Source organism: Ascaphus truei, chromosome 20, assembly GCF_040206685.1.
Source record: "Ascaphus truei isolate aAscTru1 chromosome 20, aAscTru1.hap1, whole genome shotgun sequence".
NCBI classification, from domain to species: Eukaryota; Metazoa; Chordata; class Amphibia; order Anura; family Ascaphidae; genus Ascaphus; species Ascaphus truei.
Window position 1 is genome coordinate 6407757 of NC_134502.1, and position 17114 is coordinate 6424870.

A 17114-nucleotide genomic window follows, 5' to 3' on the forward strand; every position below is an offset into this window, starting at 1 on the left:
ATCGTTCTTACCACAAAGCTACTCCACGTTTTTTAGGTTCCCCTCTCTTGTTTGGTTATCTAAAATGTACTGTATAGCAAGGGCTAAAGGAGGAAACACTTAATTCACATGCAATGTCCCATTCTAAAGAAAACCTTTCCCATTTCCATAGAAAATAAAGCTAAGAATACAAAAGCATAAGTAAAAAAAAATGTGTTTAATACAGATTGGAAGCAAAACATGGAACACTCAACATTTTTTTCTTTTTTAATCAATACTATAACTCTCCAAACATTCCCTGATGTAGAAAAATTATGATGTAAATCCCTGGGACTTGACACAAATAACTGATGGGGTAACCATTTTTCATCAGAGAAGAAGTTTCAAAAAAGAAAATCAATGATAAGTAACTGTAATGACAGTTCTACATGGATAACATTTTAGTTGATGTTGCTTTTCAAATCTAATATTACCACTTCTATAGGTCTTCTCGGCATCTACAACTTTAAGCTCAACACAATCAGGAAAAATTCACAAACATTTTCTTTATTACTTGTTAATCAAGACATTTTTTTGCGAAGAAAAAAAACCCTGCAAATGTAACATTTTAGAAAAATATTAAATCCAGAGTATATTCTGATCCATGAACTTTATTGAAATATAAATCCACGATTCATGTTTATCAAATGAAAAAAGCGCCATTTGGCGTAAAACGCGTCAGAGAACCTTGTCTGTAGCTTTTGCTATTATGCATCTTTAATAAAGCATTTTTATTTTTAAGTCAGCCCCCAGTCCTATTTTCACGCAGTGCTCAACCATTTCCTGCTTTTCTACTCATTCATCTACCGGATTGAAGCACGCCACTTCCGGGACCATCGCATACCGTGTAATTGTGAGCCTTTAATGCATACTCCAACGGACTGATTTTCTCATTGCCACTGTGTTCATAGAGGTATTTGTGATGCCCAGCCTACGGGCCTACGGATCACCACTTAGGCACTTTAGACGGGGTGAGTTCTTTCATTCTTGAGCTCATTCCCATATTTGTGCTGTGTGTGTGTCCTGTTCATTTGGGTCCCTTTATATGGCTTCATTGTGAGCCCTATACTACTCTATACACATTATTAGTGCATTTTGGATGGATTCCTTTTATCACGTAAGGTCCTGGACACTTTAGCTATATTGCTACCATTTCCTGGATATTAGAAGCACCATCTTTGGGATTTGTTTCTCATGTTTTGCCATATGCTATGGGAAGGTGAATTTCCCTCATTCATGGCCTCTTTCTTGTATGAGTTTGTCTGGTGTGTAAGAAGACTTGAGTTTTCAGAAAAACATTTTCCACATTTAGGGAAAACATACAGTATGGCTTTTCTCGTGTGCATTTTGATGCAATAAAAAGTGTCTTTCCTAAAAATATTGAACGTTAAGGCTCTCCTGTGTGTATTCTCTGATATAAGGTAAATTTAGACTTGGAAGAAAAGTATTTCACACATTTAAGGCAAACATATTATTTCTCTTCTTTATGAGTTTTCTGGTGTTTAAGAAGATTTGGCCTGTAAAGCAATCCCCACACTCAGTTCAAGAATGAGGCTCTTCTCCTGTGTCAATCATTTGATGTCAATTAAAAGCTGACTTACTAGCAAAGTGTTTCCCACAGTTAATGCACATAGGGTATGACATTTCCCTGTTTTCCACATTCAATACATTTATTAGGGCTTCTTCTCTCCTGTGTGTAATCTGTAATGTGTAATAAGACTATATTTGTGAGTAAACCATTTCCCACAGTCATTACACTTATGAGGCTTCTCTCCTGTGTGTGTTCTCTGATGTATAATAAGGTTAGATTTGAAAGCGAAGTGCTTCCCACATTCATTACATGAATGATGCTTTTCTCCTGTGTGTGTTCTCTGATGTATAAGAAGACTAGATTTGCGAGTGAAGTGTTTCCCACATTCATTACATATATGATGTTTCTCTCCTGTGTGAGTTTTCTGATGTACATTAAGACTACATTTGGAAGCGAACTGTTTCCCACATTCATTGCATTTATGATAATTCTCTCCTGTGTGTGTTTTCTGATGTTCAACAAGATTAGATTTGCGATTGAAGTGTTTCCCACATTCATTACATTTATGAGGCTTCTCTCCTGTGTGCATTCTCTGATGTTCAAGAAGACTAGATTTATAAGTAAACTGTTTCCCACATTCATTGCATTTATGAGGCTTCTCTCCTGTGTGTGTTTTCTGATGTACAACAAGAGTATATTTAGAAGCAAACTGTTTCCCACATTCATTGCATTTATGAAACTTCTCTCCTGTGTGTGTTCTCTGATGTTTAATAAGACGAGACTTGTAAGCAAACTGTTTCCCACATTCATTGCATTTATGAGGCTTCTCTCCTGTGTGCTTTCTCTGATGTTCAACAAGATTAGATTTGCGAGTGAAGTGTTTCCCACATTCATTGCATTTATGAGACTTCTCTCCTGTGTGTGTTTTCTGATGTACAATAAGATTAGATTTGGAAGCAAAGTGTTTCCCACATTCTTTGCATTTATGAGGCTTCTCTCCTGTGTGCGTTTTCTGATGTACAATAAGATTAGATTTGTAAGCAAAATGTCTCCCACATTCATTGCATTTATGACACTTCCCTTCTGAGGGGAAATTGATATTTTCCATTGTCCTATCTGTTGAACACGCTGCAGTGTTGAATACTTCTAACATATTACAGCTCATGGATCCATCTGTTGGAAGGAAATGCACAGTGAGTAAAGAAGTGTATCATAACAGTATAATCTAACATTTAATTCACTATGAGCATCATTTGAAAATGAGGGGTCAGAGAGGGATGTTGGCTTTTTGGTGGTAACACTTTCTTGTTTGGTTATATGTTCTATGACACTTGATGTATCAGCTCTGGGACCCAGATATCAAAAATGTATTACTGCAACTGTATACTGATTTTGCGAGAATTATGTGATTTTATTTCCTTTCCGGGGATGCTGGGATCGGGAGATTTGTAGGCTGTAAGTTTCAGGGTGGGTTTGACGGAGAAAATCTTTGCAGAATGCGTCTATGTAGCAGGGTTCCGGGTTATGGGATACCCCAAAGATTCAGTTCCTTTTGAGAAGTTCCAGCTCTGAGTAAATTGTCTAAATTTCTCAGAGGATAAGTGACCCGAATTCAACAGCCAGAGGCTACAGGCTGGGTAGCCTGGAATATTTTGCTGTGTGTTTGCAATTAGGAAAGATTAGTTTTGTTATCGCAGTTTCCAAAGCAAGTGTGTCTTTTTACTGTATTTTTGTGTAACATAGTTGTGTGCGTTCATTAAGTGAATAAACGCAATTTATTTTTATCTCTCTGCTTGCTCAATCAATGATCCCGGTAATTAAAAGTCGTAATAAGCTGGGTCCATCGTGACACCTACAGTATGGCATGCCAGGCCCTGAGCCATAGCAGGTACATTATTAGAAAGATCTAAAGGTTAAAATATAGAACGCTAAGGAATTTTTCCTAATTACTTTTAATACTGATGCACGACATCATTTCCTTGAGAACATTCCTACACATAAATTTCAATTGTAATAATTTTTCTCTGCACATGGGGGAAATATGGGCCCTGACCTGCTTTCTTCACACGTGTTCTACTCACCTGTGCTGGTATGTTCATGGCTTTGCATCTCATGGCTCTTCAAATTTGGCACCTCTATTTGCTCAACCCATGGTACAATTTCATCTTTAACGTCACCTGCTCAAATCATTCAATACAAAGTACATTTTCTTATTTCCTTTACTTTTTCTTATAATTCTTTTTAATACATATTCTATTTCATGTGTTTTCCATCATCTCCATATGGCAGTGGGTACCAAATGGGATAGCTCCTCACCCCATTCAGCCGCAGTAGGACAGAAAACTATTTTGCAGGTACTAGTACTGCATATAAGGCCATCCCTTTACATTCAGGATTGTATTTTTCCTGTCCTAGAGCGTAGCAAGAAAAGAAAAATCGGAACGGGTGCTTCTATATAGTATGGTGAAAATATATGTGAACGGTGAATTCAATCCAAGCTGGTGCGTATCACCCAAACAGTGCAGTGTTATATCTATAATAGTGATCTTTTCAAATAATAAAGTGTGTAATAATAAACCTTCACCTAAATAGTGATTAAATTAGTGAAATACTATAAAATACAAAAATAAGCTCTACACCCTTTAATTGGACTGTTCTTTGGTCCAAAATAGTAGTATGTTGTCTTCCAGGTAAGGGGAGCACTGGTGTATCTCGTGACAAAGTATATGTGAAAAGATAAAAATACAAATAATGGTGTAGCCAATAAATGAATAACCCGCAATCAGCTGTTCCTGGGAGGACCGTAGATTGTGGCAAGAGAAAGTGCTGGCAGTCGAGCAGACTGGAGGAACCACAAAGGCCGCTTCTGCCCCGAAGTGAGACGTCAGAGGAAGTGACGTATGCGGATGTGACGGAGGCGGCGATTGCTCCAGCCAGACCTTAGCGACACACCACTGTTTGTCCTCTCCCATGAAATGTATGCTTTTACCAAATGTGAGTGATACATTTATATTTTTATTGTGCAATATAATCTTTTCTTTACAATATCACACCATTGCGAGTTTCTCTTTTTCAATCCTTGGGTGACTACCTACTGAGGGGGATACGCTGATATTTACTTAAGAGGGGTTGTCCAAGGATCCATGTGGTAAGATCCACTAAAGGGCTCTTGTCAGAGAGAGAAGGATCTATGATACGCTATAACTATATATTCCAACTTGTGAGTGAAACTAACACAGTTTTAATAGTTAGGGTTATTGATTTATTGGCTACACCATTATTTGTATTTTTATCTTTTCACATATACTTCATCACTAGAGCGTAGCAGTAGGTTTGTTATTTTGAAATACACATTCAGCCACCAGAATTAGAACTCTTGCCTGGGAAATTCTGGGGCAGTCTCACAGTAAATGCCTAACATGCCTCAACATTTCTGTGAGATTCTTAATGGCCCATTGAATTAACACAGCAGGGGACCCTGCAGTCCCATTCAGTTTGAATGGGACTATAGAGACCCCCCGCTGTGTTAATATGATGGGCCATTAAGAATCTCACAGAAATGTTGAGGCAATGTTGAGGCATTTACTGTGAGACTGCCCAAGAATCTCCCAGAATCTCTCAGAATTTCCCAGGTAAGTGTTCTAATACTGGTGGCTGCATCTGTAGGACTCACGTGCAGTTCGATTCGAGAGTTTTAAGCCTCTGCCCCTGAAGCTCCTGCACGTGTCGATGTCATGGAACAAAATCAGTGAAAAACAAGGCCAGGGTAGGGCTGTGTAATGGGTGCCCGCCACAAACACGGGGGAACAGAGAGGGCTAGGCATGGGTATAATTACACAGACCTGGAGCCCCGAAGTTGCATCCAGATGCAGGACTCATTGTCATGAGTAGTCGGATCAGGGTAGGAGAGAGTAGAGTAGTCGAAGAGTAGAGAAAGACAGGTCATAGGGGTCACTTGTCGACTTGAGGGTTGAAGAAAGCAGCGGAGTCAACGCAAGGGAAGGTAGAGACTATGCTCAGCCAACTTCCTGGTGGAATATGCTGAGGATAAATAGCAGGTTGAACCAATCAGGCGCAGAGCTGCACTGCAGACAGAAACAGGACTGAAACCAATAAGGTGAACAGAGCTTGACAGGGTGGGACCTGCGACAGATCCTCACAGTACTCCCCCCTTCAGGGGCAACCTCTGGGCCCTCCAGGGATGGCTTCAGCGGATTCTTATGGTGAAAGGCTCGGACCAGATGGGGAGCATGGAGTTGTTCATGCGGAACCTAGGACTGGGTATTGGAGTCCTCCTTTGGACCTCCTGGCATTCAGGATAGTTTGCACCTCAAACTACTGCTGTCCATCCACCAGGACAAGCTAAGGAGGGACACAAGAGTGGAGGAAGATGGATCCTGTACAAAAAGTTTCAAGAGTGAGACGTGGAATACGGCCGGGATCCTCATGGTCGCTGGTAAGCACAGTCAGAATGCCACCAGATTAACCCTCTCGATGATGGTAAATGGGCTGATGAACTTTAGGGAAATTTTGGCGGTAGACGCCTTCAGCTTGATGTTCTTTGTAGATAACCAGAACATGTCTCTTGGGTTGTATGACGGAGAAGCCCGTCTATGCCTGTCAGCTTGCCTCTTCTGGCTCTTGTGGCTGTTTGATCCAGTCATCCATGGTTGGGAACCTGGACGCAGCTCTGGAGGAAGGGAGTACTAAAGGGTGAAACCCAGAGTTGCAGAAGAAGGTCGACTCCTGGAATGATTTGTTCCGCAGGTTCTGTGAGAGTGGCAACAGATCTGCCGAGTCATCCTGGGTCTCGGAGATGTAGCAATGGCTGAATTGTTCCAAAGACTGGTTAGTCTGCTCCGTCTGTCTATTAGACTGCCGACGAAAAGTTTAGAGTTATTCAGAGTTGTTGACAAAAGGCCCGTCAAAACTTGGATATAAATTGAGAGCCATGATTGGACACAATAACCTGTGGAGCTCCATGGAGACAGAGAATCTCTCTGATGAATATTTCGGACAGAGTAGTGGCATTGGGAAGTCCCAACAGCAGGATGAAAAGTGCCTGCTTAGAGAAGCGATCCTCCACTACTAGGATTGGTGTAATGCTCCTGGGTGGCGGTAACTCCACAAATAAAATCCATGGAGACGTGGGTCCATGGACGGTCCGGGATAGGAAGAGGCTGAAGAAGACCCGCAGGATGATTTCTAGGAGTCTTGTTCCGGGCGCACACAGGACATGCTGCCATGAAGGTCTTCATGTCCTTACAAATCTCAGGCCATTGACATGTCCGTTCCAAGAGTTCAGTAGTCTTCCTCTCTCCTGGATGCCCGGCAATCTTGTAGTTATGGCCCCATTCCATGACCTTTTGTTGGTAGAGCGACAAAATGGAGAGGCGATTTTCAGGGACGTCGACGCCCTCTGGGAGCTAGAACTGTTCCGAATAATATCTTCCAAGGCATTGAAGGTGACCGGTGAGATGATACGAGAGGTGGGAAGAATGGGATCTTCACGAGCCTCAGCTACGTCATCCACCAAGAATTGTCGGGAGAGTACGTCTGCTTTTATGTTCTTGGAGCCAGGGATATACAAAATGATGAACTTAAAACAGGAGCAAAATAGTGACTAACGTGCTTGCCAGGACCCCAGTCGAAGGGCGCCCTCAATATACATTAAGTTCATGTGGTATGTGAGAACAGTGATATGATTCTCCGTTCTCGCCAGCAGGTGTCTCCATTGTTGTAGAGACATCTTGATAGCCAGAAACTCCCAGTTGCTCACATCATAGTTACGCAAAAGAACGCACAAGAATGAAGTTTCACCTTGTCGTCCATCCGTTGGGAAAGTACAGTCCATGCCCCAACATCAGATGCATCCACTTCTAAGGTGAAGGGTATGGCGGGATCCGGGTGCACCAGGATCGGGGCTGACGCGAATGCCATCTCAAGTCTTTCGAAGGCCACTAAGGCCTCAGCAGGCCATTGCGAGGGATCCACACCTTTTCTGGTCAAGGCGGTGATGGGTGCTAGAACTAAGGATACGTTCTGGATAATCCGGCAGTAGTAATTAGCAAACCCCAGAAAGCGCTGAATGGCCTTCAAGCCAATGGGACGTGGCCACTTCAGAATGGCCATTGGCTGGATGCATCGCCAAGCCAGTAGCTGAGATTATGTGTATGTTACACAGTTACATGTAACCTAGGAAAGTAGTGCTGAACTGGTGAAACTGGCATTTCTCTAGTTTCGCAAACAGGTGATTCTTCCTTAGACGTCTCAGGACTTGCTTCACATATTCCTGGTGATTCTGACACTGATTTAGAGAAAATCAGGATGTCTTCAAGAGACACAATAACATATCTATCGAGAAGGTCCCAGAAGATCTCGTTAACAAAGTTCTGAAAAACGCAGCCTGAAAGGCATGACAAGATACTCATAATGCCCGTCATGAGTGTTGAATGCCGTTTTTCACTGTTCACCCTGATGGATCCGGGAACCAAGTTACATGCTCCTCGCATGTCCAATTTTGTAAAGATGGATGCTCCCTGCAGCCGGTTGAAGAGTTCGGAGATGAGAGGTAAGGGATACCGTTTTTTGACCTTGATTTTGATTAGTCCTGGATAATCGATATATGGCCAAAGTGAACCTTCCTTTTTCTTAACAAAGAAGAAGTCGGCCTCAGCAGTGGAAGACAACTTCTAGATGAAGCCCCTCTGTAGGTTCTCCTGAATATACTCCTTCATGGAGGGGGTGTGGGGGGACTGAACTAGGCAGCAGATCAATGGGACAATCAAACGGCTGATGCTGCGATAGTTCCTCGGACTGGACTTTGTCAAACATGTCCTCAAAGGAGGTGTAGATTGTAGGTAAAGTGGACAGAGTCTCCTTGGATGGCAGAGTAATCCCCGAAAGAGTTTGGGGCAACACAGAACATGTCTCCATACAGCGGGAGCTCAAGCGGATAAGACGAGACACTGTCCAATCAACTTGAGGGTTATGACGTTGAAGCCAGGGAAACACCAGAATGATGTTGGCAGTCGGAGAATGGATCACGTCAAATCGGATGTCCTCCGCATGATCCTTACCCATCATCAACTTTATCTGGACCATCTCCAACGAGATGAAAGCCGGCTTTAGAGGTCTATCATCGATCGCTTCCAAATATACTGGAAATTCCTTCTTAATTAATGGGATTTCTCAACTAAACTCTGGTCGACGAAGTTGCCGACTGACCCGGAATCCAAGAAGGCCCCTCGTATTTACTGTAAAGGATTCCCCAATCAATTCTATAGGTAATAGGAGCCTTGTATGTAGGCCTGAGGGAGAACAGCAGAGTGTTCCCAGTGTGACTCTCCCGGATCTCACTGGGAAGTGGCATTTCCCAACTTATTGGGACAGAGAAGAGCCTGATGTCCGGCAAGACCGCAGTACATACACAATCCAGCACTTTTCCTGTAGCATCTTTCACTGGCCGAGAGCTTACTACTTCCCATCTGCATCGGCTCCTCTGCCTCCAGGATGTTGTCGGTAACGAAGGGGACTGAACGAGATTGAAAGGGGTGAATGCTTCCTCTACGCTGGGCCCTCTCAGCTCTCCATTCCTGCAAATGTTGTTCCATGTGGATGCAGAGGGCGATAAGATCCTCCAAATCTGATGGCCGTTTGAGTGCGGAGAGCTCGTCCTTGAGGTTCTCAGAGAGACCTTGCCAGAAGACCACGAATAGTGCCTCTTTATTACAGCCGGTCTCGGCAGCGATAGTCCAGAACTCAATCGCATAGCGTGCAACCGAATGGGAGCCTTGTGATATGTGCAAGAGGGAAGAGCAAGACATCACTTTGTGTTTCGGTGTGTCAAAGACCCGCCGGAGTTCTTGAGTGAATAGAGACAGATTGTTAGTAAGGTCCAACCTATTTTCCCAAATGGATGAAGTCTTGGCCTGGGCATCGCCTATCAAGAGGAACATAATGTACACCACACGGGAACACTGTGATATAAACCGTGAGGGTAACAGTTCAAATTAAATGGAACACTGATTTAAGAAACCCTGACAGCCGAGTGGATCACCGCCATACCGGTTGGGAGTGGGGAGTCGTGGTTCCGATGAGGTGTGGATGGAGCGCTGAGGATCGGAAGTGTGCACCATGTCTTAAAGCGGTCAGTGCGATGACGTCATAGGCTTGGCGGTGACGGATGCCTCAATTATGCATGTGGTGTGCAGAGGCACTTAGAAGGTCAGGAAAAGAGTGCACTTTAAGCTGCAAGAATTGCACTGAAATCTGCCACAAGTCCTTAGTTTGTTATGACTTAAAGAGAATGCATTTGTACTGTGAAGAATGAAGATATTCATTTATCTCAACAGTACTTCTGAGCGTCCATCAGAAGAAGGAACTTCAAAGGCAGCCATGGAGGGTTTACATCATAAAAAGAAGGCTAAAAAATAATCCAGAATGTGTGCTGCATGTGACAAACCAGCCATGGAAGAAAAAAACCATATGTTACGAATACTTGAAGTCAGCTGCGGTGGAACCTAATGATCAGATGTTCAGATTTCTATACTGGATGAAGGAGACCATATAACAGATTGTTGAATCAGCGAATGCAGTCTCCCAAAAGGTCAAGGTCACAAACAAGTGTGGACAAGAAGACCCTTCTTCAGAAGTTAAGAGGTATTTCAGCAACATTCGGAATGAATATTGGATTCATCCAAACAGGTGGAGTTAGACAAAGATTTGCATTTTAATCTAGACCTCATAAACCCCTTAATTAAGGCAATGAGGGTAGAACTCGAGTTAGAAGAACACCGCTTGAAGAAAGAAATTATTCATGGGCTCACAAAGGAAGATTAGATATTCCCCCATGCACAAGGTTATAAAGGGGACGACGGAGGCCAAGTGGGCACAGCCAGAAAAGAAATTGGCGACTCCTAAAATATTTACCAGGACGTATCTTTTGCAAAAAAAATGGTCAGGAATTGGAAAGCCTCTCCTAAAGTTTATGCTGCAATCACAAGGATTGATAGATAAACTAAGTTGGCTGTGGATGATGCAGTATCCTTTAAAGACGCTATGGACTGAAAAATGGAATGTGTCCTAAGAAAGTATTTTTTAGCATGCCAGCCAACTGTAGCCACAGAATCACTATCAAGAGCCATGAACATCGGTATGGCCTACATGGAAGAAACACTGGAGAAGGACGTACAGACAGGATTGATCCTGAGTGCTCCCTCAGAAATTAAGTTGGCAACATATCAGAAAAATCCAAGGTACTATCAGTGGCTGTGAGAAGGGCAGCATTGTGGCTGAGACATTGGGTGGTAGACGCCACCTGAAAGAACAATCTATGTTCCCTGCCATTTGAAGGTGAATATCTCTATCAGTCGAAAGCTGAATGCAATATCCAATATGTTAGGGGGAAGTGTCTTCTTTCCACAGAAGAGAAGAATGAGATGTTTTTTTTTTATAATCCTTAGTAAGACAGGATGCCCAACAGGTATGCCAGGGTCCCTCTCTCTGAGAGACCTTTCTCATGGCAATCAGCACAGAGAGAATCCTTCGGAAGGGGAACGTTTTCATTAAATAAGGAGAGCCCTGCAATTCACTGTGGGAGAAAGACTGGCACAGTCCACAGCTGTGTGGACTAAATCTGAAAGAGACAGATGGTTTCTTTAAGTCATCTACTAAGGTTACCATGTGGAGTTCACTCAAAAAGAAGAGGACGAACATTTTTTATTTCCAGCTGTCCAAGATCCGCACAGAAATCAAACCTTTAGACCATATTCTAATGAACTTAACACTGAAACAAGTGATAAGGGAAGTCCCTCGTTCTCAAAAAAGAATACGATACTACTCCAGAAACATTCTGGTCAGAAAACTATCCGGAGAATTCAGAGCAGTATTGGGTCCTTAAGAGGTTGAATATTTTCCTCCAAATAAGAAAATTCAAGGTGGTATCATTAAACACAATTAGTCAAGAAGTCAGGTCAAAGTACTAGCTGGTTTCCAGAGACCTGAAGGATGCATATCTGCACATACCCATCACACAGAGCCATCAGAGACACTTCAGATTTCCAGTAAGGGGGGATTATTATTAATACACTGCCATTCTGTTTGGATTAGCACCTTTATCAAGGTATTAGTTCCATTGGTGGCTGAACTGAGAAAGAGGGCTATCCAAATGTGTCCATAATCGGATGGACAGGATGGCTTATTGCTAAAATTTCAAGACAACATGTATTACTGTCACACACAGATAGATATCAAGATAATGGAATATCATGGGTGGATAATAAATAGAGACAGAGACAACTAACCCCACCACAGTCTTTGAAATCCTGGGAGTCATATTACAGACACTACAAGGGAGAGTTAACCATCTACGAGATGAGGTACAGTAAATTGCAAGTTAAATCAGAAAGTTAAGGCAGGCATGCTGAGTTTCAGCTCTGTATTGCATGAGATTATTGGGAAAGTTTGCTTGGATATTGGGTGATGGAAAATGGGCAAGATTCCATATGAAACCACTGCAGAAAATATTCTTGGATTAATGGAACACAGGCCCAAAACATCCAGAGCAAAGGATTCACATATATCCCAGAACAAGACTGGATCTTGATGGTGGGAAATACCACAAAATCTACATAATACACGCTCCCTCCAGGTAGGCAATTGGATAACAATCACCACCGACCAGCAGCTCTGAATGGGGACTGGAGATGGGAAGGCGTAAGGAAGTTGGCTGAGGTTCTACAAAGAGCTTCCACCAAATGTGCTAAAATTGCACTTAGTGAAGAATGTGGTAAAAAAAAATCATGGTTATATTAAAGGCAAGGATATAAGAGTAGAACCCGACAACATTGCCATGGTAATGTAAATACATTGCAATAGAAGGAGGAACAAGAAGCAGAGCCACGTATCATTTATGTTTTCGGCAGAAGCCAATTCGAACGATATCACAGCGGTTTATATTCCATGGGGCCAAAATACTGCAGTCGACTTTTTGAGTCGAACAAGAATCCATCCAGGCAAATAGGAAATAGATTTTGGGATACAGGAGGGCCCCACTAATACGGCGGGTTCCATTCTGAGGACCCACCATAAAGCGAAAATCGTCGGAAAGTGGAACCGGCGCTTTTTGTTAGGTGTGCATGCGCAGACCGGCAATGTGCCGTTCTGCGCATGCGCGACAGAAGGAAACCCCTCCAATCCGCGCATGCGTGACCCCTGGCCAGGCCGTTCTGCGCATGCGCGACCCCTGGACGGCCCGTTCTGGACATGATGGCGACGGCGGCGACCCCCTTCTCGGCACTGCCGTATCGGCGGATTGATGAGAAGCGGGGTCCTGTTGTATTGTACCAGCTGATTTGTCACTGGGGTTAGCCCCAGACACACGTTTTATCAAAAAAACATGGACTGCTTCTGCTCAAGATTTTCCTATCATAAGTAAGGTGAGAAGAACACGGTTTGTCCATCTGGTGGAAATGCCAATCTCCCAGATTTTCAGGGCATGCTGACACAAAGCCCAATCCAACAACCAGAGCTGAAAAATTAGGCATTAGCAGTATGGAGATTGGATATCACGCGCTGAAAGAGAAGGGATGATTAGATCGGGAAATAACAACATTAATGCCAGCAAGGAAGACCTCAACTTTATTCATATACTTTTGTATATTACACCTTGATGAGATTGGCGGCTTGAATCAGGCTTTGATCAAAAGATGCAAACACATGACTCCTTTGTTACACAGACTTAGGTTCCAAACGCAAAATGTCACTAGTATATTTTAGCCCAATTGGTAGGAGTGCAGGAATTGTTCTTCGTATACCATGGTGAAAGAAGAGAAATCAAGACATCCCTTATCTCTCTTTTTTGTCATTGATTGAAATTTTGGAAGATGGTTTTGAATAGTGTCTCAGTCTGAGATCCTTATAGATCCAGATTTCGCCGTTATCTGCACCACTAGAGTAGAATTTAGCATAAGACACCTTCCCAACTCTTGCTTTTTCCTCCATTTGCAAAGATACATCCTTTCTTCTGTTGCTCTAAGGCTACAACTCTAATACAGGCCCTGATTCTGTCCAATCTCCACTATTGGAACCTTCAGCTGTCCGACCTTCCTGCCTCTCACTTGTCTCTCCTACAATCTAACCTATCTACAGTCTATCCTAAACGCTGCTGCTTGAATCACTTTACTCTCTCCTAAATCTGTCTCCACATCTCTCCTGCTGAAATCCCTCTCCTGGATTCCTATTAAATCCTGTATTACGCAGAAAATTCTACTTCTCTCTTTAAGGCAGTGCCCTCCTCTGCCCCACCTCACATCTCAGCCCTAATTTCTCGCTATACAACTGTCCGACTCTTGCATTCTGCTCAAGGATATCTTCTGTCTACCCCTTTTGTATCTAAAGCCATCTCCCGTCTAAAACCTCTCACTCACAGACCTTTCCCTCAATATCTGATTGACACCCTAGCTATCCAACTTTAAGACCTATCTTAAAACAAACCTCTTTAACGAAGCATATGGGTAGCTCCGTGGCTGATACTATACATCTTATTCATTCCCCTGAGCCCCTTGCAGGCGCACTTACCTGAACACCCTCCTACAATCTCTGTACATTCTCCCCACTTACAACTTAGATTGTAAGCTCTTCGGGGCAGGGACTCTTTTTTACTAATTTTATTTTTATGTCTCAAGACCTTATTCCCATTATGTGTTATATTATTATGTAACGTGTATTACTTCTGCGAAGTGCTATGCATGTGAATGGCGCTATATAAATAAAGATATACATACAGCTTTATTACAAGATGTCTACAAGTAGTCAAACAGCTATGACCCCAAATAAAAAGCACAGAACCCACACAGGATCTTTCATTGGTCTTAGAATCCCTGGTGAACCCATTTGAACATGCGCTCTCTACATTATGGGCCTTTACAGTTAAGGCCTCAGCTGAAGCAAACTGTGGTAGAAAAATTCTTCACGCTATTACCAAATAATAAAGTGTTTAAACATATAGGAATGATTTTTTGGTAATTCCCTCCCATGTTGTATTGCTTGGGTATATGCCATTTAGTACCCACTGCCATGTGCGGAAGAGGAAAAGAGAACATTTATTCAGATTACCGAAACTCTCTTTTCCTGGACTCCAATTATGGCAGTGGGTACATCCTACCCTCCTATAGTAATCTATCTCGGTTGTATTTTTACAGCTATGGGGGAAAACAAATTCTGTCCTTCAGTTAAGGTGAGGGACTTATATACAGTACTAGGACCTGGAGACGTTTCCTGCCCTACTCCATCTAAAGAGGAGGAACTATCCCATTTAGTACCCACCACCATGAGTGGAGACCCAGAAAAGAAAATAACGGTAGACTGAATATATTTTCTCTTTTTCCCTAAAATATCTTCTTTTATTAAATGAACTTACGAGAAATGAAGATTGGAATATAAATACTATTTTATAGGGTTTTTACCAGTCAACAATATTCATATGAACTAAACATTTCAGAACTCAGGGAGACTATTTACTAATTCTGACTCGTGTTCCATAGAGATTATTATCCTGTATGTTACTCACCTGCACTGGTGTCTGGATAGATTTCCACCTGTTGAATGTCCCTTTCCACTCTCTCATCCTCTCCCAGCTCTCTAATTGATACAATACCTAGATTTTCATTGAGGAGACCTGACAATTTCAATAGAGATTAAACATATTTGCATAAAGTTACACTGGAAATTACAGTGTTTTACACATATTTTAAAAATGAATATTATTTATTAAGCCTCTTTAATGGATTTGTCCTAACTAAAAATGAATAGACACAATCACAAGATTCACTTAGAAAATAACAGAGAAAAAGATTTTAATTGAGAGTTTTTAACCCACAATAATTAGGTTTACATCTTCATTTTAATTCACTTGGAAGATGTATGTGGTCTGCTAACATAGCAAAGAGCGACTCCAGCATTTTGTCTCTTCTGATGATATATTTTATGTAATGGACATAAACCTTGAGTGGGATATTTTAATTCAAGTTAATAACAAACAAAACATTATTCTACCTGATTTCCTGTTGGCTAGAAGTCCCAAAGTATTGAGGATCTTGTGATTCTCCACCATTACGTCCTTGTAAAGCCCCTTGTGTTCTTCTATATACTCCCACTCCTCCATTGAGAAATAGACCACAACATCATCACACCTTACAGGTACCTGAGACAGAGAGAATCCCATTCAGCGTTCATATATAGAAATGTATTCTGTAAGACTAATTTACTTATAAAGAGGCAGGAGATCAAGGATAATGTTAATGAGAACATGCAGAGAATCAGAGAGAGATGATAGAATAATACACACAGGCCCAGATAGAGCTTGATCAGTCAAGGGTCATGAATCTGCTATAATGTAACATTCCCCAGCCGTGCTCACCTCTCCATTTAGCAGGTGGTTGCTGCTCTGGGGGGAATTATTTTTCACAATGATGCATTCCTACGGAATGAGAGAGGAATATATGTCAGACTTCAGTGCAAGAGATGGACTTAACAGAGATGTAGCGTCATTTACGTTCTGCGAGGGCTCGTGGAGTACATCTGATCTCCTGATGTTTTCGAGTTCGCCACAACTGGAAAAAGCTGAGTTTTAGCATTGGTTGCAGTACACTGCAGTAATGATAGGCAGTGCTTGTGTGTCGTCAATCTAAATGTAACGTAACCCATCCCTTATTCCAGTTAATTTCAGATATAATATCTCATTTATTTAAATGTAACCTGCCACTTATTCCCCTAAAACCGTCAGATGACTAAAGACTATTTAAAATATTACACTTTTTTTTATTAGATTACAGTAAATGACGGTTAGAAATAAATAACAAACACTTTGTGGATTAATACAATCTTCTACAATGTTCTTCAATCGACATCTTCATTGGGCTGGCTCTTGTGCAGTTTCATCTGTAAAATAATTCTGAGAATGTTATTTATTAAGAATCAAGCATGCATATGCGTGTACTTACATAGAACGCATACGTATGAGTGTCTTTAACTTCTGCTCATGTGTGTACAAAGGAATATGCATGCATGGCATTGAATGTCTGCGCATGCGCAGTACAGTTATTGACCATTGAATAAAACGTACTCTATAGAGTACATTACATGAAATAGATGCATCAATTACATTACCTTAAAGTGTCGCGGGAATTGTTCTTACACGAACATGGTGCTGATGCTCATCAGCCTGCCAAACAAGGATGAAAACAAGAATGAAACAACGACTACAAGAAATGACTGAATTCAAACCTATTTTAAAAAACGGTATTTATCAAATTACAAACTTTAAAAAAAAATACATTATTTATTCAATCAATTCATGAATTCTTCTTCATTTGGATGACTCCAGCCCACAGTCCTATGATGCCGTAAAAGTGCATTGATTGAGTCTTTGACCATCTTGAATTGTGCAGCAGTGAGTTTAAACTGCTTCTTCAGCTCGTCTAAAATGGCTCTTCTCAAATTGGTGGGCATAGCCTTCTTACCCCTGGAGCTGTCATAGTTTACTTGTTTGGACCACTCGGAATAT

General features: G+C 41.9%; 1 protein-coding gene across 1 annotated transcript in view; it reads right to left on the reverse strand.

Annotated features, from left to right (window-relative positions):
• Positions 1 to 233: 233 nt before the first annotated feature.
• Positions 234 to 17114, reverse strand: part of LOC142471231 (uncharacterized) — a 50460-nt gene continuing 33579 nt past the window's right edge. The window contains exons 4-8 of the mRNA XM_075578037.1: positions 15969 to 16028; positions 15605 to 15752; positions 15120 to 15227; positions 3631 to 3726; positions 234 to 2722 (exon numbers count right to left, since the gene is read on the reverse strand). Of these exons, the coding sequence (XP_075434152.1) occupies positions 1692 to 2722; positions 3631 to 3726; positions 15120 to 15227; positions 15605 to 15752; positions 15969 to 16028 (1443 nt within the window). The 3' untranslated portion in view covers positions 234 to 1691. The remainder of the gene's footprint in view (positions 2723 to 3630; positions 3727 to 15119; positions 15228 to 15604; positions 15753 to 15968; positions 16029 to 17114) is intronic.